The sequence below is a fragment of the Pogona vitticeps genome, chromosome 3 (assembly GCF_051106095.1).
Source record: "Pogona vitticeps strain Pit_001003342236 chromosome 3, PviZW2.1, whole genome shotgun sequence".
Taxonomy (NCBI): Eukaryota; Metazoa; Chordata; class Lepidosauria; order Squamata; family Agamidae; genus Pogona; species Pogona vitticeps.
Genome location: NC_135785.1, coordinates 35,233,600 through 35,258,571, shown reverse-complemented (window position 1 = coordinate 35,258,571; position 24,972 = coordinate 35,233,600). Strand labels below are relative to the sequence as shown.

The following is a 24,972-nucleotide window of genomic DNA, read 5'->3' as shown; positions in this document are numbered from 1 at the left end:
TTCCCCCCATCATATTTTCTTTTTTCTAAGCTTGAGAAGGTTATTTCTCTATTCAGCTAGAAGTACCAGTTTTGCTTTGTTTGCTGTCACAGTTCACTCAAGGACGTTTTGGGGTTTTGGTCACCTTCAAGGGCACCCCAACCTTTGGATCCTGGTCTCTATTTTGTTTGGGCTATGTTTTTAAATATCAGATATACTACTTTGGAAAGTATATCAAGGATGGGAAATCTTATGGGTCGATCTATTGGATAGATTGAATGATGGACTAGGAGTCAGAAGATATGGATTCAACTCTCTGCTTGGCCACAATAACTCACTTGGTGTAGCAATAATAAAACAACTCCTTAAATATCTCACATGCCTTGAAAAACCTATTATGGTTGCTGGAAGTCAGTCATGGCACAACACACTACACAAACTGAAAACTGCCACGCCTGGAAGCTTCTAATGCTAGGAGCTTAAAAAGGACGTTCTGGGCCAAAAGGACATAATTTTTCTCTGAGGGCACAAAAATGCAGCTAGGGACACACATTCCCTATCTCTGTTGTAACTGAAACCATGAATCTAAGTAGTAAGGATGATTTCTTTTAGTACATGCTCATTCATCTTTGACTATGATTTCATTCAGTCTTTGAGGCCAAAATATAGTAACCAGTACTACTCATTTTCATGTGTATATTCTCATGGCAAGATCATTCAGCATAAGGGGCGCTCTGCGCAGTGCGAAGCTGTGTGCTTTGCCTGCTCACTTGGAGGAGAGGAGTGCAGGCAAGTGATATCAAGGCTGGGGGAAGGGTGGCCTTGGAGGAGCCGTCATCTTGCCTGCCTCCCCCCAGGTCGCCCTCTTTTTGCTCGCCGACTTCGCGGTCCACCCCTTAATAAGTAAGCATGCGAGTAGTGGTCACTTTGGGGCCAGACTGGAATTTTTGGTCTGCTTACATAATTGGTATATATCAGGAGGAAGGCACGTTTTCACCCATTCCATTCTTACTTTGGTTTAAATAGGTAATGTGACGAAGACATAGTACTTAGGTCGCAGCTGCGGGTAGTCCGAAAGGTAAGAGATTTGGTGAGTTCCTTTGGGACACCTGAGGAGGGTGTTAATCGGCCAGTTTCCCTGATTGGTAGAACAAGGGTGTTTATGAAGGGGAATGGAGTTAAGGGAATCTCCCAGGCAGCAGTGCACCTAGGGCCTCGAGGCTCAGTGACTGAAGCAGTGGGGGGGGGGGTTCCTGCAGATGGGCAGCTGAAGACATGCGAGTCAGAAGCAGCATGCTTCAGCAATTGGAACTCACTCTTGATGGCCTGTTGTAAATGGTACACTGGAGTCAGATTATAATTTCACACTATGGTAGGCCCCCTTGTGAAAGGGGAATTAAAAGTTTAAATAGTTTAAAGTTGTGGCCCTTGTTTTATCCAACACCTGTGTCGTGTCCCTTTATTCTGGGCTGGGCGGGCAAAGCCAGCACGTTTATTCATTAGGTTTTAAAAATGCATTGGGTATAATGCAATCTGCTCCTATTTTTTTGCACAGGATGAAGCTTAATTTTTTTTTTTACTTCTATGCAAGAACGGTGTTCCGAAAGAGATTTTTTGTTGTGGTTTTAAGCACATGATTGTTTCTTTAGAAGATACAGAGAAGGAAGATTCCAGTTTAAAAATCATCTGAATAAAGCAGTTTATAAACAAAGAGTTAGGAGTGTAATTGTACCTTATAGTTAATATTATTCTTCCATAGTGAGCTGAGTTGTGTAATCAATTAACTCTGTGTAAAGGTCTCAAAACTGATAAACTGCTGAGGCACAATAGAATAAGACTAAACTGTTATTTTTTTTAAAAAAAATGTCTTATACTCTGAGCCATCATGAAAAGAAATGCTACAGCAGAATTTCATATTTTAGCCTGCCCTGATAGAGGGACAAAATAATGTCATGATGGTGTTGAAGAGCAGGAATAATACCATAAGCATGCCTAAAAGCCCAAAGAAAGACATTAGGGTGATGTCAGCAGGTGGAAGTGACAGTTGGTAGTGGGGACCCCTGATGTCACTTTTGATCTCCTCTACAACTGTGGTCCCCAACCTTGGGCCTCCAGATGTTATTGGAATGCAGCTCCCAGAAGCCTTCGCCATCACCTCTGTTGGCCAGGTTTTCTGGGAGTTGAAGTCCAAGAACATCTGGAGGCCCAAGGTTGGAGACCACTGCTCTACAATATATGGTCTAAGAATCAGACTACTCTCAAGAATCCCTGCTGGGGAAGTTCATCTCATGAACCAAGTACAATCCACCACTACTGTAACAGAACAAATGACACCATACAACTTTCACAAGGATGTTGGATAATTTGAAATGGTTGTATCTTATAACGTCATACTTTTATGGCTTCCATATGCCTCAGAAGACTGTTTACCGACTTTGACGTCTTCTTTGGTAAAGTCTAGAGGCTGATGAAGTTCTTATGGGACCCTGAACAAAATGGTCACACTGACAGTGTCTCTTTCCTAGACATTATTTCCACTAACTAGAGCCCAGCAGCTACAAGAAAGGGAGCAGGCAAGGCAAGGGCTGAAATAGAAATGAATAAACTTCATGATGTATATGATCAAACACAGCCCAGAGTTCTTCAAAAGATATTTCATAACAGGGGTGACAGCGAAAGAGATGTTCCTATTTTTTGGCATCACTGAATTGGTTCAGTTGTGTTCAGTGAAGCTTTTCTCTGCATTTATAAGATTGTGTCAGACTTACAGCCTATAAAAGCATTAGAGCCTATAGTAGCATACTGTGAATTTTCCAGAATACTTTTCTAACAAACCCATTTCCATCCACATCCATCCTGCCATGGATGCTACGCTAGGTGGACTCTCCTTTATCAAACTGTGGTCTCCACTTGTCCTGTAGCACCAGGTGATTTTCATTTATAAACCTGGATATTTGGAGGAATCGAGGGGGAGGACATAGCAATAGGTGGGGTATTCCCTTGTATCATGCGGGAGCTAGTTGACACATTTCCAAGGTTTTCTTACCGACAACTCTTGAGGAAAGCTCAGAGCCTTGTTCAAGTCAATTCAAAAAGTGAGATCCTTCACTATTTCCGAAATTAATTTGGAAAAGTGGAATGGCCATCATCAGGGCAGTTGACATAGAAGGCTTCAACAGTAGGTTAGACCTCAGTTTTAACATTTGGGATACCCTTCCCAGACTTCAGAATGTTCCTTTTTAAAATGAATTAATAACCGTCATGGTTCCAAGGCTTTAAAATGTAGTTACTGTTATAGATTGCTATTGTTACTGTTACTGAACCTAACTTTTTACTTTACAGTTCATCAAAAGTCAGTAAAATAGTTGCTTTAAATTTGTTTGTTCAACAGAAATTGTGAATAATATTGAGAGAGTAAATATAAATGTATTCATTTTGATGATCTATAGACCTTGATCTGACCTGCCAGAGTTCTTCTTGGACAGCATATCTATAAAACAGGAAAAAAGAAAAGAAAGAAAGAAAGAAAGAAAAAGAAGCAGAAAAAAGTGTAAATGCCATTAAGTGTGATGGTTGGCCAAAGTGACTGTGTGTTCCCAGCATGCATGGAATGTTTTCCTTGTCTGCTAAATGTCACTGTACTAATGCTGCTTTGTGCCTTTTTCTCTCACACAAAGGGATTGACAAGTAATTCCTTTTTATTGCCTGTGGGACACTGCCAGCTATCCTACACACACACACACACACACACACACACACACACACACACACACACACACACACACACACACACAGGGAGAGAGAGAGAGAGAGAGAGAGAGAGATGTGTGCATATGTATATAATGTAGATATGTACACAAAGAACAATTACTGACATCAACGTTTAATGTTTTTCCTTAAATTGTTCTTAAATCGTAAATGTACTTTCCCAACATTCAGGTCTTTTTTTAATATTCAGGAAAAGCAAATTACTGTTCAGGTGAGATTTGTAATAACAGGAAGCTACATAATAGGTCCTTTTCAATAATACTTAAATGTAATTCAATAATTTAAAAGGGAGGGAAAATGTTCACAGTGCATTTTTTTCCTATGTAATGAAGGCTGCTTCATGTAAACAATGGCAAAAGAGACATAAGAAGCCTCTGGAGAGATAAGAAGAGCAGATTTCTCTTGTAGATGTTTATCTTCCATATTATGTACAAAGGTGAAATCAGCTGACCTTTATGCCACTAATTATATTTTGCTTACTGTATGTGATATAAAATGGCAATGTACACCAGATGAGTAAATGCCAAGTACTGCCACATTACATTTCTTGCCACGCTATCTTCCTTTTCATGACTGTATTGCACAGTGCAAAATGAAAAAATACAGATGATGCCTGAATTATTGGTGGGGTGCAGGGAGAAGAAAGCAGAAGGACCTTTTCACTGAATGAGAGAAGGGCAAATCGGGAAGGGACCTGAAGGTCACTATATTCAGTCTTCTCCCCCGAAGCAGGGCACTCCACATCTTCAGGAAGCCAACAGCTTTAATCCATGCTGTCCATTGTGCACCAGGCAACAGCATGGACCTGCCAATTGTGCTGCAGGGCCCCTGTCAAAGGGCAACCAGATGGCTGTAATTTCCTGTCTCTGAAATCTAGACAGCCAGGAGTTTTAACCCAGACTAGATCCTCACCAGCCTTCTCACTGGGCTATGTTCCATTTGAGCTGCATAGTTGATGGCCTGGGGTGAGCATCACGTTTCCTATTCAGTATGCTTTAACCATAAGTATAGCTGTCCTGATTGGTTCATCGCTGCTGTTCAACTGTTTATTTACTTGTTTGCCACATTTCTATCCCACCTTCAGGTGGCTCTCTTCTTCCACACACCTGTCCTCCCAACATCTCTTAGCCTCACCCAGTGACTATTATATCCAAACCCAGATTTGTTCCCAGGTGTCCTGAATCCTTCATCCAACACTCTAATTACATACTACACTGGTTCCTTTGCTACATATGAATGGCAAAGCAATGATGTATGGGGTGATTAATGGCCATTGCCATGTGGAGTGCGATTTGACTTGTAGTCTCTCAGTTAGCCAGCATTCACCAGGAACATTGGCAAGTCATTAGATCCGAGTCCCAAGTCCAAATCTCAGTCTTGGGTACCAAGTCCTGAGTCTCAAGCCCCAAGTCTGAGTCCCTATTAAAAACAAAACTTTTCCCCCCAGGAATTGGTGGGTAGGTTGGGTGGGTAGGGTTCTAAGTTGTGGGTAGGGTGGGTAGGTTCTAAGTTGTGAGTCAAGTCCAAGTAATTGGAGGGGGGGGAAACAGAGTCAAGTCATCAGCATGAATTAAGTATGACCCGACAGTAAGTCCTGAGAACTGAGTCCCCATCTCTGGTATTCACCTTATTTAACTGCTTATTATCAAGGCCAGCCAAAAACATTTTGCTGCCTGAAGCAGATTATGATATGGCTTAGTTCCCATTACACATATAGAAATTGACTGGTAGTTGAAGTATACCTCAGCTTGTCAACTCAATAGGTTCCCCTGCAAAACTCACTCATCCTCAAACTAAGGTATTATTGGAATGTTGAGCCATGACATTAGTGCTGCAACCTAAAAATAGCTTGTTTGTTGTTGCTGCTCATTCACCTTTTGGTCCTGATCCTAATGATGAAACATAGTAATTTTCCATATCTATTCACCCCATTAATTTGACTTGTTTGAATTAACTCTAACCAGATATGGCAAGACAGATGGTGAGAAAACATCATTCCTTAGGAAACATCTGAAAACAATGTAAAAACCCAGGTGGATATTCCATAATTGCATTAATTCTCACACCAATGAATAATTTTGACACATGTTGTGGGGTTACATGGGTCTCATGTCAGAGCAATTCTAAACAAAATTGCCAGACAAAAGATCTGCTAGTATTCTCTTCAGCAAAAGCATAAAAGAGATAGAAATTTCTATCTTGCATAGAAATAGACCAGTACTTGATGGAAGATTTGGGGATCACATATTTGGGTCTAACACCCCGCCCAGCAATTCAGTATGTATGGAAATAATGTTATGTGCCTTCAGGACAAAACTGATTTATAGTGACCCTAACAGACCTTTCAAATGAGGTAAGTTAAGTGAGTTTCCATGGCTGAGCAGAGATTCCAATCTGGGCCTTTATAACTCCACTGCACACATTAATTAATTTATTATTATTGTGGGTTTGTTTACATTAACCTCCACTGCCTTGTGGCTATATCCACTGATGGAAACGGCTTCAGGAGTTTACCTAGAGGCAAAATCCGGAGCTAGAGTTCTGCCAATTCCTGCGACGTTGCTGTAACCAGTTGTATTGGCTGTTGCCTTTCCATTGGACCATTTCAGCAATGTGGAGAGGGGGGATCTGCTGCTTGGGTAACAGCCTATTCTCCATATTACTTTACCCAGGCTTCATGCTCTGGAGAGGACACTCCTCGATTCAGAGCATGTTACCATAGTCTCTCGAGGGTGAGATGCCTATGCACTGTTTACATAATAAAGTTGTACTGAATATTTACAAATTTTCTCATCCTTGATGAAAAAGGATGTCCTGACACACTGGCAGAAACTCTGTTGGCAGAGCTGATCTGTGCAACAAGGATGACATCACTACCCAAAGCCATTCTGTGGTTGTTTCAGGGCAATAAAAAAAGCTCCTGAGAGCCTCCAGCGGCCATAGTTTTCTGGCTTTCAACTATTTGCCCTTCCCATTTTGCAACTCCCAGAATTAAAAAAAACTCTAGGTATTCTTGAAACCATTGGTGAGTAGGGTCTAGGAAGTATTTTTATTGCCCTGAAACAACCATGTCATGACTGATGACATCATCCTCACTGCATGGTGTAAACTTTCACAACAAGATTTCTGTGACTGAGAAACTTGGTTGAAAAAACCCTATCAGCTGTTGCAAAAATTCCACTACTGCCTGAGAGTAAGAAAACACATCCATTCTTGTCAGCAGCAGCAGCACTAACAAAACACATTACACTTTCTGCAAAAAAAACCCCACCACCTTACAGAAAATACAATGTTTTGTGCAAAATAATAATAATAATAATAATTAACGTGCATTTTTCTCAAAAAAAAAACAAAAACAAAAAACGGCCCAAAATGTGGGAAATGACCCCAAAAAGTTTTTACAATCCGGCACAGTTGGATTAAGAAATAGTCACTGATTCCAGTTTCCAGTTTACCACTGGGCTTCAGGGATGAGTGGGATTTGAAATAAGCTCTCTCTGCTTTTCATTCTGATACTGTGCAGTATGATTGAGACACATCTTCTGTGGCTAAATCTTTCCTTCTTGTGGACCAGGTCAAATGAAAGGCTACTTGCTTCATTTCCACCTAACTGCCAGTGCTGTCAATGGTGAGCTTTCTAACTGTGCATTTCTCTGCTGCTAATACTTTGTGGTTAGTATCAGGGTAGTATGACTGCCCGAGCCTTAGGACTGATCTGTATAACCTGTTATTAGAAGAGGGAAAATCCTTAACTGACAGAATGTCTTGTGACTGTCAAAGGAGGAACTTTTCTGATCTCACAGTTTGCAAACTAGCCTGCTTTGTGTTATGATTGGTCTTTGGGAGCTAAATCGTGGATTTTTGTTTGCAAGTTTGATTTCTCAGACAAAATATGTCATAATGATATCTCTACAACTCTGGCAGGACTTAAGTTCTCATCTTGGATTATCTGAAATGGTAAGGTTGGCCTTTAGGCAGCTGTTTTAGGGAGTATGAGGGAAACAGCTGAAAAAAAGCAGAATTCTCTCCCCCCAAAAAAAAACATCAGAAAAAGTCAATAACAGGAATCCCTTCTGGTCTAGTGTTTTCCCCATTTTCCTGTTCAACGCATATGCAGGACAAAACTGTCCTACAACATTTTGATGTCTGAGGTGGAGCCACAAATAATACCATTCACCTAACCATATATCTATCGATCAATCGATCGATCGATCTTATATACCGCCCCATAGCGCTACAAGCACTCTCCGGGCGGTTTACAATTTTAATTATACAGGCTACACATTGCCCCCCCAGCAAGCTGGGTACTCATTTTACCGACCTCGGAAGGATGGAAGGCTGAGTCAACCTTGAGCTGGCTACCTGGGATTTGAACCCCAGGTCGTGAGCACAGTTTTATATGCAATACAGCGTTTTAACCACTGCACCACGAGGCTCTTTATGGTGCACAGTATCCAAAATCAGTTAAGGTATATTTGACACATGAGTGGCCCATATAAGTAAAAGCTCAATAACAATTTTATGCCCCTTCCAGGATCCCCAAACTCTGTTGCCTGATTTGGCTGCCTGATTTCACCCTACCCCTACCCCTACCCCTACCCCTAACCCTGATTTGACCACCAGGAGATGCATCTGCACCTAAGTTCAGTAATATTAGTTGGCCTGGGTAAAAGAAGATGCTTCTTTAATGCATAGTTAAACTGAGAAATTCACTACTCCAAGAAGTGATGATCCTGAAGTAGATTGCCTTTCAAAGGGCTATCTCTGATGGCTATATACTACTTGTAGCATCAGAGAAGCAGTTTGCTTTTGTATATCAGGTGTTGGGAAGCACACACAGAAAGGTGCAATAATATTCATATCTTGCTGGTAGTCTTTCCTTAGCATCTAGTTCAGAATACTGAACGAGCAGATCCAGTTCAGCCTTTATGTTTTGAAGAGGCAACAACAGTTCTGGGTGATTAGAATCAGAATACATACTTTCAGTTGTACAGTGCAGCTTCGAAATGAGGTTGATGAAAATCAGTTTCAAAAATAGCATAGGCTCAGTAGGAAAATGGACCATATTTCATTAATCATCTCATCCATATATATTTCTTTCTTTCTTTACAGTATCTGCTAAGCCAAGGCCTCACAGTGATGAATACACAAAGAAGGTTCCTCCTCCTAAGCCAAAACGGAATCCAAACACTCAGCTGAGTGCATCTTTTGATGAGACATACATCAAAAAGCATGGCCCCTTGAAGTCAACGCTAAGTAGGGATTCCTCCTTATCACATGTCAGCAGTCCTGCTCCAGATACAGAGGAAGAAGAACCAGTTTATATTGAAATGGTTGGAAATATACTTAGAGACTTCAAAAAAGAAGAAGAGGACCAAAGTGAGGCAGTCTATGAGGAAATGAAATACCCCATCTTTGATGATGGTGGCCAAGATTCGAAGTTTCCATGTGAGTATGACCATCACAGCTGTTCCTCTCAGTGTGCTACTCCCACAGTGCCTGACCTTGATTTCACCAAGTCCTCAATACCATCCACTCCCAAGGGTGTGCTTTGTGATATCCCCCCACCATTTCCAAATTTGCTTTCTCATAGACCTCCACTCCTGGTATTCCCACCTGCACCAGTGCAATGCTCCCCCAATTCTGACGAATCTCCTCTAACACCACTAGAAGTCACCAAGCTTCCTGTGTTAGAAAATGTGTCTTATATCAAACAGCAAGCTGGAGCCTCTCCATCTGCACTGCCACCTCATACTCCAAGTCATCAAAAACTGGAGAAAGACCAGACAGCATCCCATGGTACTACTACTCCAGGGCACTCCTCTTCACCTCCTCATCCTTCTACCTTATACAGAACACAGTCTCCACATGGCTATCCTAAAAGCCACTCTGCCTCTCCTTCTCCTGTGAGTATGGGTCGGTCACTTACCCCCTTAAGTCTCAAAAGACCTCCTCCTTATGATTCTGTACATTCAGGAAGTCTCTCAAGAAGTTCTCCAACAGTGCCTCATTCTACAGCCAGAAACATATTGCAAGAAGGAGGGAAAATGGTAAATGCCTCTGTCAATACCTACGGGTCATCATCGCAGAGTAGTTCACGTTCTAGAACGCCTACCAGTCCTCTAGAGGAATTAACCAGCCTTTTTACCTCAGGACGAAGTTTACTGAGGAAGTCCTCCAGTGGAAGAAGATCTAAAGAGCCTGCAGAGAGTAAGTGTTTCAAATAATACTTTTTTTTATTTTGCTTTTCTATTAACACTGAAACTGAAGTCATAACTTATAAGATGAAATTCATGCAAATGGCCAGATCACATGAATTAGGCATGTAGTACTCCCAAAACTAAAAGGCAGCATGCAATGACTTTACTTTGATATTCCCAGCCATATTAAAAGCTTGTGGAGATACAGCATCAGAGAGGAATAGAACATATGTAGCAAATTGGTTCTTCTAGGACAGGGATGCTTGGTACCTTACTGAATCATAATAGTTATGAGTGAATTCCTCTCTTTTTGCTATCCGATCGATATGTATTTATTTGAAGGAGTTTTGAACTTTCCAAATGAGTGTTTAGGGAAGAAACCCATGTATTTTCCACACATTTCTTCTTCCTCGTAACATTATTGCCTCCATATCAGTAGTAGTATTATCTGCTGAGGCTCAATGGCAATCTAGTTTTACCTGCCAAATGCCCACCCTATTGAACCAGCCATGCTCAACTTCTCCCTGAGAAGCCATCTGGCCACCCACATACAAACAAATGAAACCCAACCTCCAAAAAAACAAAAAACAAAAAAACAAAAACAATATATGGCCACGATCAGGAGAGGACTTTTGATCTGGAAGATGTGTGGACAACATCATGGTAGTTATTGCAAAGAATAATCAAGACAGTGGTTCCAGTTACAGGTGACATTCACCAAGTAACAAAGTTACCTAAGTGAACCAGCTGCATAGTTTACTGTTATTAGGAAGAGTTTCAACTAGTTGACAGTAAGGAATGCTTATGCAGTTACTTCTAAAATGGCAGAAATTTTAGAGTATATAGCTCTTGCATTAACATTCTGGATATACACTGCATTGGATAAACATTGCATCGAAGTTCCAGATATACACTGCATTAGATATACATTGCATTGAAATTCTAGATATACAGCTGTCTCTTGGCTCTTACAGCTAGGTTCCTACACCCCAACTGCTAAGCAAAGTTTCTTGTATTAACCATAATACATCTGTTTCTCTTTTGTTGTGTGGTCATGCTAGTCATCTATTGACATTTAAATACAGAAAAACGAGACGTAAAGTACAAAATGCTATACAGTTAAATCAAAAAGCTTAATGCATAGTGGATAAGATACTTTTCTGACTGTCCACAGGAACAAACAAGGAATGGGGTGGGTAAGATTAGTCTGCTCCTACTCCTTACATGTCCGAGACACTAGAATAGGGTACTTATAAATGGAAATACATGTTTAAGGAGCAGGGCCCAGATCCAGTACCTTGTTATGGCTCTTAGTTGTTTTGAGCCCTGTGTAGAGATTTGCCTGAATTTTTCAGCCCATGCACATGAACAATGCCTATGAGAGTCCCTGCCACCTAGAAATTTATTAGATCTCCATGTTCTGAAAAGGACATCATTGAACAACATTCAACGGATTAGGCAAGGTTCCCAATCCTAGCAACTCTGTTAGCATGTTCTGCCAAATGTCCTTTTAGAGTCTTGTCCAGATCTTTGTGTTTCATATAGAGATGTCCTTAACGTTGCTTTTCATGGGTCAAGGTGGAGAGGAGATTACAAACATCTCCAAATCCAGGATTCAGGATGATTCTCTAAATTTCTGGTGGTTGTTTTGGGTTTTTCGGGCTCTTTGGCCATGTTCTGAAGGTTGTTCTTCCTAATGTTTCACCAGTCTCTGTGGCCGGCATCTTCGGATGACAGAACTCTGTACTCTGGTGCAGTTTGTTTGGGAGTTGAGTATTTATGGCTGTGAGATCAGCTTTTGTCCTTTTTAGGAGATGGGTGGTTATGGTGATCAGTGTGTTTTTGTTGTGGGTGTATTGTTGTGATAAGGAGGAGAGATTATCTGTCACTGTGATTGATGGGTGTCATTAGCTGGTCTTTTGTGTGTAGCAATCACTGGTTCGTGTGGCTGGGTAGAGTTCATTGACCTTTTGCACGCTGTATTTTTCAGTGCTGGGAGCCAAGTTCTGTTGAGTTTCAAACTTTCTTCTTTTTTGTTGTTGAAGTTCTGCTGGTGTTTGTGGATTTCAATGGCTTCCCTGTGCAGTCTAATGTAATGATTGCTGGTGTTGTCCAGTATTTCAGTATTTTGAAATAGAATATCTCTAAATTTCTATTCCTTGAATAGAAAACTCTCATACTCTATCATTCTTCTCATTCAGAGATCATTCACATACAAAGTCTACCCAGACAGCATTTTCAATTATGAAAACAAACTATTGTTTAAGTTTTAAAATACAATCAACTTGCATCTTTTCCACGTTTCTGTTGGATTATTAACATTCCCATTTGAACTTTAGAATATTCCTTTCTTGTGTTTTGAAATTACTTTTAATTAACAAGCATTTTTGCTGCCTTCTTTCTTATCTGAGCCATTGTTCTGTGTCTCTTAATATTTTCAAGAGAGATAAAGATAGAAGTAGAATGTGACACATTTTATAGTGTTTGCTATTGACTTCAAAAATACTGAGTCCAAAAATAAAGATTTCCAAGAAAACAGAGGTGAATAAGTCAGCAGGTCACTAGTTGAACTGTTACTGCATGACTCAGAGCAAATTAATCCACTAGATAATGATTTTCATATAGTTTCTTCAGAGTTGAAAGTAACACTTTTAAAGTAACAACATTACCTGTTAGGCATTATTTTGGAGTATCATGGGCATAATTACAGTGGGGTCTTGACTTAAGAACTTAATCCGTATTGGAAGGCGGTTCTCAAGTCAAAATGTTCTCAAGTCAAATCTGCATTTCCCATAGGAATGCATTGAAAACCATTTGATCCGTATCTGCTGTTTTCCGTCCATAGAAACTAATGTGAAGCTGCTATTCTGCCTTCGACCACTAGAGGGGGATATTTTGTTTCTTTTTTTCTTAGGTCAAGAAAGGTTCAGGGAAGGCAGGGAAAATACAGTCCAGGCAGTACAGTACCAGGCAGTCTGAAGACTGTCTCCCAATTCACTCTCTAAACGCTGGGAGGAGTGAGGAAGCAGGCAGGCACCCTTTTCACTGGCCAACAGTTAACTGAAAGTTCAAATTTTGCACTTTCCCTGCCTCCCATGTGGTTTTTTTTCAGTTCTTAACTCAAATCTAAGTACTTAAGTCAAGTCAATATTTTCCTATGAGAGCGGTTCTTAAGTCAAAATGTTCTTAACTCAAGCCGTTCTTAAGTCAAGACCCCACTGTACTTCTGCTATTTAAAATGATAATAATAATAATAATAATAATAATAATAATAATAATAATAATAATAATAATAATAATAATAATAATAATAATAATAATAATAATTTATTGTCATTGTAAGTATATACACATACAATGAAATTCACAGACACTGCAACATACTACTACTACTACTACTACTACCACCAACACCAACACCACCAACACCACCACCACCAAGAGCAAATGACAATAATAGTAACAATATATTAGCTATAGTAGCCAGAATCCAACTGGTTAACATAATGGAGTAAATCGCAGAAACAAATGGCTAGTTAAAAGGTTGGGGTTTGTATTCTTTGCCAAGTGCCCATTTTGTGAGTTAATGCCCAAGGAGCAATGCAAGCAATAGCCTTTTTACTAGCAGGGAAGATGATATGTGATTTATTGCAAAGAACTGTGGCAAGAGGTAGGCAGATTTGTGGGTTTTGGGCTACAAGAATTCTGGGAAATTCTGCGTCCAAATATCAGAACATTGTACAATAGTGAACTGGACAAATTAATATATTAAAACAGGTATATAGTCAGTGTTATACACATAGTCATTAGTCACATATATGGCAACAACACACACAGTATTGATTAATTGTTTAATATATAAGTCTCTGGTTAACTACTCTACTGCTGACCCTTGATGAAATCCTCTTACCAGAAGTTACTATGTGCAAGGCTAGTGAGAAATTTCTGATCCTCTCCCTCACAAAGGTCCAACGTCTCCCTTGGGAACCCTTTCATTGTGGAAAAGCCACAATGAAAGATGGGGTAAAGTCTTTCATTTCTAAATGAGACTGTAACTCGTATAGTTGTGATGTAAGTTCCAGAACAGGATTTCAGCCATTGTTTGATATACGTACTTGACTGCATACAACTTTGTCCTTTTCTTAGTGAATTACTAGAGTTAGTTTAGGCCCCCTTTACAATCCTTTTTTCTTATTATATGAATTTGTGTTTGTACCTCGCTTTGCTTGGTCTGAATTGTCATTAGTCTGATACATTAAGGACTTCAAGTGAAATCGAGCAGCTACCAAAGATGGACAGAGTGAGACCCTAACACACAACATCTACAAGAGTACATCCTCCCAAACCCATTTGGAAATGGTTTGTATACTCCAGGCCATTGCAAGTGGCTGCTCCCACAGCAGGGAGAGGAGCGGCCCTATAAGTGTCTCCCAGACTCTTCCACACACATCAAACTATATTAACAACAATACTGTGCTGTAACTAGAGAACTCTGATATCTTGTGAAGGGTGTTGCTGCATACTTTGTACACACAGATGCTATTTGAAAGACAAAATAATGAGAACATTATAAATACCAAATAATTTCCAGGTCCACAGTCTTTGAGTCCCTCAGAAACTAGCTCTTTTAAACTATGTACATCTCCTACCCCAGAATGGCCAGCAGCCATGTTGCATTGAGGATTCTGAGAGCTACTGTTCAAAAATATAAATTTTCCAAACTCTGGTGTCTCTTTAGGTTACATGCCCTTTTCAGATGTCTAGGTTCCATGCTCTTGGGGCTGTGGCTTATAGAGAAAGAAAGATAGGCAGGCAGACACTCCTCTTTTGTCTCCTCTTTATTAACATTTATGTTTCTACTTTCTTCGAGAAAAGATTTATCCCACAAGATATGATCTGAGTGCCTTTAGTTCATGTTCAAATATATAGGGGAGGGGCTCCAAATCAATAAAATGCAGCTCTGTGCATCACCTGAAGCCAATATATTCAAAGGGGTGATTTCTATGATCCCTATGGCACAGATTCAGATGATGGGGCGGCCACCTCTCAGTTCTACAATTCATACTTTGTGACTTAACCCTTTGTCTTGTCCCTTAAACTCAGTTACACTATGTATCTCTCCCAAAATTGACAGGCTATGGCATTCTGAAGTCTCAGGTAGGCATCTGCCCTGTACGTGACATTTTTAACTTGATCTCTCAAGAGCTCAGTGTGGGATTCACAAATACCTGCTGAAAATGTGCTCCTCTACAAATCTTCTTTTCCCCTAATTTCTTCCTTCTGATTCTGAACTATCTCAGAATCATTTCAAGGAATGTATTTAACAAATCTGTGATGATTTGTATCTTTAAAAGAATTCTTACAAGCAGAGAAGATGCAGGTTGTAAAACTATTCCATGCTTGGTTGCTAACTCTGCCTTGAGTTTCATGGGCAGGTTAAGGAGAAACAGCTTAATTTCAGAGGAAAGAGCCAAGAATTAGCCAGCACAAAGCCGTTTCAGCTGACTTCAATTCATATTTGCTTTCTTTTCATTTATAGTATGTTGTCTCTCTTGGCCTTTGGAGTGTCAAAAGTGCTTTCAATTCAGATCCTTGGAAAAATGAGTCAAGTGCAGGCAGGAATGGTATTCTAAGCTTTTAGTGGTTTCGCGAAGTAAGTGAGCATGATATAGTTTTCCCTCCAGGTCCCATAAAATCACTTTATGAGTGAGTTTAAGAGATCTGGAAGCCTGCATCACTGAGATCCTTTTACTGTATTTGAGAAGGGTTTATTTTCTATTTCTGAAGTTTATGTAAGTGAGCAGCAATAAATTATACATTTAAGTTGAAATAGCCCTTACAGTGACATAGGAAACAAACTAGGCCAAATGTAGCTGATTGTTGTGCATTTATAGAATGATTTGCATACATATATAAGCCAAATTGCAGATCTGCATACAGTGTATGTCTTCCGTTTCTTCCTTTTCTTTAAAAACACTCCACCTAATCATTTGCCCCAGTTCTTTCATTTATCTGGTGTTTTTCGGGGTTTTAGGAATACAGAGAGCTGGATTATTCTAGATCAGACTCCTTATCTAGCCAAAATTTGCAAAAGCTGCTTTTGAGCCATAGCTCTGACAGTCTTCCAGAACCTTCCCTGACTAGCAGCCTTGCTGACTGGGGGAATTAAAGGAGCTGTGGACCAAAAATGTAACTTTTTGGTGTTCTGAATATATTGTCTCTTCTACCATGCCTAGGAGTGGCTTTGTAGTGCTTCACGGTAAGGTCAACCCTAGCCAAAACTACACTCTCCAGGGGGAAAAAGATTAAACCCACAGCGACTCCTGTTGTAGTACATGGTGACAATCTGTACAGCAGTTCAAATGCTGCATAATGGCTCCAGTTTTTACAGATAATGCTGTACTTTAAAGTAGTACAGGCCTGCCTCTTTTTTCTTGCCAGTTCTCTGCTGGATTCCTTCTCCATTTTTCCCATTCCCTTCCCCTATGCTCTTCTCTTGTCTGCCGTCATTTCCCCCCTCATTGTGCCTCTATGCACATGTAGGGAGGACCAATTCCTCTTTTTATCTTACATTTAAAATTGCATGTCTGAAGATGTACATAAATGCCTTTTAAAAAAAGGTGAGGCCAAACATGGAGCATCATGTCTTTGTCATGAGACATGATGCCCACTCCCTGACACACTCAGACTGACAGTGGACACACCCAGCCACACCATAGTATTAGAATAAAACATTAGAAAAAGTCCTACACCATGGCTGTGTGTTCTAAACACACCTTTTGGCAGCTAACCCACAGCAGTTGCACTAGCCTTGGTTTACTGCAGTAGTGTAACTCCAGCTCCTATCATTAGACAGAGGGAGATGACCATGCGAAATAGCAGCTATTGGGGGTAGGCAGAAGCAGCAGTGAGAGGAATCAGCTATAGATGGTATGCAGCTGTTTTGTATCGACTAAGTTCACTTATTGTCTTGGTTGATGACATTGTCTTGCTGGCAGCATAGAAGAAAGGCTCGACTATTAGCCAACTTGGTTTCTTTAAGTGACATAATGAAAGGTGGAGTCATTTAACCTTCACTTCAGGCAGTAAAATATTGTGGGTCACTGGATCCAAATCAGAGGGCTGCGAGATAATCTTCTGCCTCTTTTCTTTTTTCTTCTTCTTTTTTCTTTTTTGATGTGTCAGGGATTAGAGAAAGCAGACGCCACCCGTCTTACCAGCAATAGTCCTGATAGAACTTATTCTACTCTTCCATGTGACAGGCAGGAATTGTAAGCATTGCATTAATAAGGGTTTAGAGGCAATGTCATGGAAATTAGTAAATTTATAGTTACATGAGTGTGAGAGAGGCAAATCATGCTGAGAGTGAGTCATTGAAACCATTTGCATCTCTGTACAGTAGCTTGGCAGCTTGCAGTCCTCTCTCTCTCTCTCTCTCTCTCTCTCTCTCTGTGTGTGTGTGTGTGAGAGAGAGAGAGAGAGAGAGAGAATATTATAATAATAAATTTAAAAATACCACCTTCTTCTTGTGGGCGGTGCAAGCAAATCTGGATTTCAAATGGTGTATAATGCTTGTAAGAAGGACAATGTTTTGCATAAATATGTGTGAAAGAGGTACGGGGAGAAATTAGTGCATTTAGGAATAATTTGAATGAAGTGGACACAGTGAAGAAGTACAGATGGCAGGAAATATGATTGAAAACAGATTTTGTTAATAGGCAAACACAGACCCATTACTAATAAATTATGTGGCTGTCTGGAAACATCCAAGACATTAGAAATTGAAGAGAAAAAATTTTCAACACTGATGTTTATCGGTGGGCTAGACACAAATCATTAGAAAATCTCTAGATAAATCTGGATTTAACCCAACCGTGGGATGATTCAACCACTGCTTTTTTTAATGAGGTACCCTGTTTTTTCCAAGCTTTTCTATTATCTATCCTGGTGACTTTTTCTGATAGTTAACACAGGCATTTAGAGCTGGAGAATCTAATGTTGACACCTTCCAGTCCACTCCTTCTCCCACACATTTAGCAAACTGGGAGTCATTTAAAATACAGGACCCTCAGCCTTTCGGTCAACGTTTTTCTTTCTGTGATTTGTGCTTTGTCCTCTCCTACTGTATCTGAAATACAAAAATATCTTGAAGGGCACCTAAAAGCTGAGATTGCATAATAATTAGAAGAGTGGTTGCCAAACTTGGGGACCAGACATTCTCCTTCTAGCTCCTGGAGCTCCTAATCATGTTCTGGCTAGGACTTCTGGGAATTGTATCTTGGGTGTCAAGTTTGGAGACCAAAGTTCCAACCCTACTCTATCATGGCTGACCAGGGGCCACACTTAATATCTCTCAGGCCAAGTCTCCTTCACAGAGTTATTATGAGGATGAAATGGGTGAAGTAGGTCTGGGTTTGTCACATTGATTGGTGTCCAGCGTGTGGGATACGACTGGTCCAGTTGTCCAGTGGTCCAGCAAAGCCCCCAGACCTACTGGGATATGCCACAGTTTCACTAAGCTGCCACCAACCATTCCCTGTAAGGAGTCACACAGACCAGGAATGGATTTTTAACAAACAAAGGAATAAGGTTTATTTAAATAACACACAGGGAAAATAAAATGATCAAGTGAATAAGATACAGTAACGTGGCTTAGTCTCAATCATACATACACCGGTTTGGGTTCACACAGAACACCTTTAAATAAAGCACAGACCCTGAACCTATCAGTTCTGGCTACCCATAAAGACACCTGAACCTATCAGGTTGGTACTGACTGACACACAGTAGTACCCTGTCTGACACACAGACTCCCACACCAGCTTCTTCTTCCCAGCTTCTCCAACTCCTACACTTCTCCACACAGGATCCCCATATATATACAGTACAGCCCCTCCTCCTGATGTCCCGCCTTCCACTCCCCATAGGATGGAACTTTCCCTCCAAACCCATGACAGACAGGTAACATCAGTGCTGTATGTAACACCTCCCCTCTTTATAAGTTGTTTTGTAGGGGGAAAGCTAAAGTGCTTTTCACCAAAAAACAACCTGGATCCAAAACATACAAAAACAGTTATACAATACTATACAATACCATACTTACTCTAGAATAAACATATCAATTAGGCATTTAAACATTTACCATTTACAATACATCAAGTTACCTTTATTCATACAAACCAAGCATGTTTAATAAACAAATACATTTAACCTTTGGTCATCAAAATATATACATAGTCCATGTTTCTTTCGCCGTCTTCATTCTTCAGGTCTTCTTGACAAGGCGTCAGCAACACAGTTCACTGACCCTCTGACCACCTTCACTTCAAAGTCATAGTCTTGCAGGTTTAAAGCCCACCTCATAAGTTTACTATTGTGGGTTTTCATTGTCTTTAACCATTGCAGTGGTGAATGGTCAGTGCACAGAATAAAATGTCTTCCCCAGATGTAAGGCTTGGCCTTCTGGATCGCGTAGACTATGGCCAGGCACTCCTTTTCCACGGTTGCCAAATGTCTCTCACCTTTCTGGAGTTTCCTACTCAGGTAGGACACTGGATGCTGGTCACCATTTTCATCCTCCTGGCAAAGAACTGCTCCTACCCCGCTGTTAGACGCATCGGTGTAGATGATAAACTCCCGGTCGAAGTCTGGAGCACGCAGCACTGGATAGTTGATGAGGGCCTCCTTCAACCTCTGGAACGCCTCCTCACAGTCACTGGTCCACGGGATGCGGTCATCAGTCTTCTTCCGCGTCAGATCGGTCAGCGGAGCCGCAATCTCGCTAAACCTCGGGATGAACTTTCTGTAGTAGCCCACCAACCCAAGAAATGATTTGACTTTTTTCTTGGTGTTGGGTCTGGGCCAATCACGAACGGCTTCTATCTTGGCCTCTAGGGGTTTTATCACTCCTCCCCCTACTATGTGACCCAAGTATTTTATTTCTGGGCTACCCAGCTGACACTTGCTCGCCTTTACTGTTAGCCCTGCTGCACTTAACCTCTGCAGCACTAACTCCAGGTGTTTCAGGTGATCTTCCCTATTTCAGGCCAGTAAAAATTCTGTGTGATTCTCTGCTGTGTTTTGTTCACCCCTAAGTGCGCAGCAAACATGTCAGAGTGCCCCCTTTGTAAGATCATGGGGCGATACTTTTCAGGTACCACTAGCTGACTTCTGATCCCATCTCCCCCTTTTGAGATATTCCTCAGGGTCTCTCTATATAAAATTCCCTTTTTCTCACAAAATCTCACTGGGGTTTCAGGTGTTAGCTGGGCGTCTGTCACCTGTTCAAAACATTTTTGGAGAGTGGCGTCTGCCTTTTGCTCTTGGCCAAATCGGCTGTTTGTGGTCAAGGTTTCCACCACAGCTTCTGAACTCCCTTCACCTGCTTCCGTCTCGGGCTCATCAGTACCCCCCTGAACTGTCCCCGTGGTGGCTTGTGAGCGTGTAATCACTAGCACCCGTTTCACATGTTCAGCCAGGTCATTTCCCACGAGCACGGCTGCTGGCAGAGTCGATGAAATCGCTAGCCGCCAAACTCCCCTCCAGCCTTGAAAGTTCATAGGTACCTCAGCTACTGGCAGCGAGATCACCTGTCCCTCAATCCCTGCCACCTTTAGGCTCTCATTTGGGATTACATACTCCCTAGGAATAATATCTGGATGGCACAGGGTCACCTGGGAACAAGTGTCCCTCAGCCCCCTATACTGATGGTCAAGTATTCCTACGTCCACCCCTGCGGTTTCAAACAACTGTGAATCTGTTCTCACAAGTAAGCAGCGCTTGACCTCCACAAGAGGACCATTTTCCTCAGCCTGATCAGCAGATGTAACTGTTCCAGATTGAGTAGCCATGGCAACAGGTTCCCTCAGTGACAAGGAGCTTTGCTCTTTCTGGACACAGAACACAGCTTTTGGCTTGGTTCCACTCGAATCATGAGGCACATTTCCTTTTAGCTGCTTTAATTTCTCACACTCTGAGATTAGATGGCCCTTTCCCTGACAGAAATAACATTTCCTGCTGTATTTTGAGTCTTTCTCATCTTCTTTTGGTTTTCCCTCCAAAATCTGAGGTCTTGGTTTCATGTCTGAGGGCTTCCCTTCACCATGGGTCCCTCCCCCTTGCTGGTTTCTTCCTGGTCCCTGAGAGTACTTGCTGTAGGTTTCTTTAGGTTTCCCCATCGATTTCCCCTCACCCAAGGGCTTTCTTATTTGGGAAATAAAATCTGCGATCTCGGCTGCTTCTGCCACAGATTTCAGTTTCCTTTCCCTCACCTGGAACTTCAGTTCCCCATGCAGGACTGAATAGAACTGTTCCAGCGCTATCAGGTCTTTGAGCTGCTGGTAGGTCTCTGTTCCCTCCTGAGATAGCCATTTCTCTAGCAGCCTCACCAGTTGGGCCCCCACTTGGGTAAAAGTCTGCTCTGGTTTCTTTGTGAGGGACCTGAATCTCTGCCTCAGCTGTTCCGCATTTATCCCATGTCTGGCAAACACCAGTTTTTTAAACTCAGAGAAGTCTTTTAGCAGCTCCTCTGGCATCTCTGCATAGACTTCGGCCAGGCTGCCACTGATTAAGGATCGCATGATGGTCATCTTCTCAGTTTCCCTTACTGAGAAGTCCACAAACGCTCTTTCCACAAGGGAAAAGAACACCTCAGGACAATCTCCCTTGTGGTACACAGGGAATTTCTTCAGGTCAGTTTTAGACAATTGGCCCCCCTCAGAATCTCTATTGTTATTATTGTTCTGATTCATCAGTTCCAATTTTCTTAACTCAAACGCCATTTTCTCTCTCTCCAATTCAAATTGTCTTTGCCTCTCCCTTTCCTGCATTTTTTCTCTCTCTAATCTTTCCTCCATTTCAAATTGCCTCATCCTCAGTTCATGCTGTTGGGCTATGAGCATTTTTTTGAGTTCTGGGTTCTGTTCTCCCGTGCTGTCATCCTGCACTGAGCCAAATTCATCCTCAGAACCTTGGTCTACCTGGGGGTCTTTCACTTCACCCATTTCTGCCATTTGGCTTAGAGTCAAGGGCATAATCCCCCCCCCAGAACAGGCTGCTTTCAAAAGTCAAGCCTCAAAATAAAGCGACCACTTTTTTTTCTCTCTCTCTCTTTTGCCTCAGAACCAGCCTTCTATAGATTGCTGCTGTTCTTCAGCACTAACTTGCAACTGTTGCCAGCCAGAGTCCAACCCCCCTCTGCTAGGCCTCTTAGCAGACAGGCTAGATCACTGCTATTTCACACAGCTTTGCCTCAGCTTTTTCCCGCCAAAACAGGTTGCCTCAGAGCTCCCTAATCTAGTCCCCAGTTGGCACGTTCTTCCACTAGCGCACCTCCCCGTGAGGTACGCCTAGAAGATTACCTACGCGCCCTCAGATTGTCCCTGACTAGACCCCCCTTGCTCTGGGCACACTTGCCAAGGCTTTGCTGGACCACTGGACAACTGGACCAGTCGTATCCCACCGCTGCCACCAATCAATGTGACAAACCCAGACCTACTGGGATATGCCACAGTTTCACTAAGCTGCCACCAACCATTCCCTGTAAGGAGTCACACAGACCAGGAATGGATTTTTAACAAATAAAGGAATAAGGTTTATTTAAATAACACACAGGGAAAATAAAATGATCAAGTGAATAAGATACAGTAACGTGGCTTAGTCTCAATCATACATACACCGGTTTGGGTTCACACAGAACACCTTTAAATAAAGCACAGACCCTGAACCTATCAGTTCTGGCTACCCATAAAGACACCTGAACCTATCAGGTTGGTACTGACTGACACACAGTAGTACCCTGTCTGACACACAGACTCCCACACCAGCTTCTTCTTCCCAGCTTCTCCAACTCCTAAACTTCTCCACACAAGCTCCACATATATATACAGTACAGCCCCTCCTCCTGATGTCCCGCCTTCCACTCCCCATAGGATGGAACTTTCCCTCCAAACCCATGACAGACAGGTAACATCAGTGCTGTATGTAACAGGCACATTCCTTGAAGTGCTTGTAGGAAAAATGGGATACAAATGTAATTAAATAAATGATGACTATTGTGTGAGAATAGTCATCATTTGAGAATCACATGGCAAATTGTTAATTTAAAAAAATATTTATGCTGCCCTTTGGTAAAATTCTGTTCCAGAAAGAGGACTGTAGCCGCTCTATATTGTTTAGACATTGAAACTCAATTTTGAATGAATCAGTTCTAAATGAAGAATTTTCAAAGCTATGAAGAACTCCATCATGTATTTCCCTTCAACCTACTTACTCTTGCCTAAAAGGAATGTGCTTTGCCAGGCTTGCTACCAGAAACAGCTGAAATATTACTTCTGTGCATATATGCACATGTTCATAGGATCCCACCTGAACTGGGAGCGTAATACATAGGGAAGACTAGTGTCACATGTATAACAAGGGCATGAAATTGAAATCTCCCCATCAATGCCACATAGCAATCTAAGCCAGAATAAAATGCTCGACAAATGCTGCAAGAATGTATTCAACTTTCAAAACACACCATGTGCTCATAACAAAGTAGCTTACTATATGAATGTATCATAATTTGGTATATTTATACAAAAAAGTATGAGGGATAGATATTTAAAGACTTCCCATATGAACCTACATTAGCAGTGACATCTCTACAGAGGTATCAGTATGCTGCTATATTGAAGACAAGGGGAGCATAGGGACATTCTGCAAGGATAATCCACAATAGGAATGGAAACTCCTCTTACTTTCTCCTACATTCATATTTTCAAAACCTAAATTTATTTCTTCTCTGAACAGTGTGTAAAAAAAACCAGTAAAGGTTCCCCTTGACAATTTGTCCAGTTGTGTCCAACTCTAGGTGGCGGTGCTCATCTCCGTTTCCAACCCATAGATCTAGCGTTTGTTCGCAGACAATCCTCCGTGGTCACGTGGTCAGCGTGACTAGACACGGAACACCGTTTACCTTTCCACCAAAGTGGTACTTGTTTATCTACTCGCATTTACATGCTTTTGAACTGCTAGGTTGGCTGGAGCTGGGACAAGCGATGGGAGCTCACTCTGTTGCGTGGATTTGATTTTACGACTGCAGATCTTCTGACCTTGCAGCACAGAGGCTTCAGCAGTTTAACCCGCAGTGCCACCACATCCCTTCCTACAGTGTGTAGGTTTTGGTAAATTCTCCCAAAAAGAGTTGTAAGAAACTTCTTCCATATTTGCATCACTCAAGTCCAACAGTTTGTACCTGACTGCTGTGTAGGTTCAAAGATGAGGAGAAAAAGAGAGGAAAGAAAGAGACAACTCTCATTCAACACTGATATGGCTGAATACTGGGAGATTCAAATCCAGGCTTTCAAGATTTCAGCACCCAAGCCTTGAACCTGGATTAAGGAATTTACTAATTGGAGTTTTCCTCACATTCTTTGTCTCTGCCTCTGTCTTGTTCTTTGCTTCTCTTTTAAACTAACATTTAGGATGAAAAGACCTCACCTTTATTATTAGTATCATTTAAAACCAGATGTCTCCCCCACTCCAATAATCTGTGGGTTTGTGAGTATGCTAGAATTTAGCTTCCAAATCTTAAATTTATTCACTGGAATAATAACAGCCCCCCCGACAGTTATTGGAACATGGTCCAATAAATTTGGAGGACTGACAGATCTGACCATCTAGATCCAGGACTTCCATTCCTAAAATAATAGAAGTCTACTCTGAATCCTGTTATATTATTGAACCATGTTAATGCTGAATTAGAGTTGTAGCCTCTTTTTTTCTGAGATGCTCATAACTTTCACGATATGTAAATACATCCATTTTTACCATGATTAGTCACTTTCAGACTCCCATCCTTGTCACTTGACAGATAATTAAATTTTATAATGCCCAACATTCACTTTGCATCCAAAAATGGAAATGCTGAAGTTACCTAAAGCTTCAGATGCTGCGGCAAATCCTCAAATCTTTTCAAAATTGAGAGCATAATAATCCTTTCCTCTCTATGATAGAGGGTGGGATATGTATTTCTACAGGGAAG

The 24,972-nt window shown here is 41.3% G+C and overlaps 1 protein-coding gene across 6 annotated transcripts in view; it reads left to right on the top strand.

The window, feature by feature from the left end:
* Positions 1–24,972, top strand: part of NYAP2 (neuronal tyrosine-phosphorylated phosphoinositide-3-kinase adaptor 2) — a 170,960-nt gene that overhangs the window by 83,157 nt on the left and 62,831 nt on the right. For all 6 annotated transcript variants that reach the window (XM_078389179.1, XM_020792642.3, XM_020792643.3 and 3 more), the window contains exon 4: positions 8,860–9,957. In XM_078389179.1, the coding sequence (XP_078245305.1) occupies positions 8,860–9,957 (1,098 nt within the window). The remainder of the gene's footprint in view (positions 1–8,859; positions 9,958–24,972) is intronic.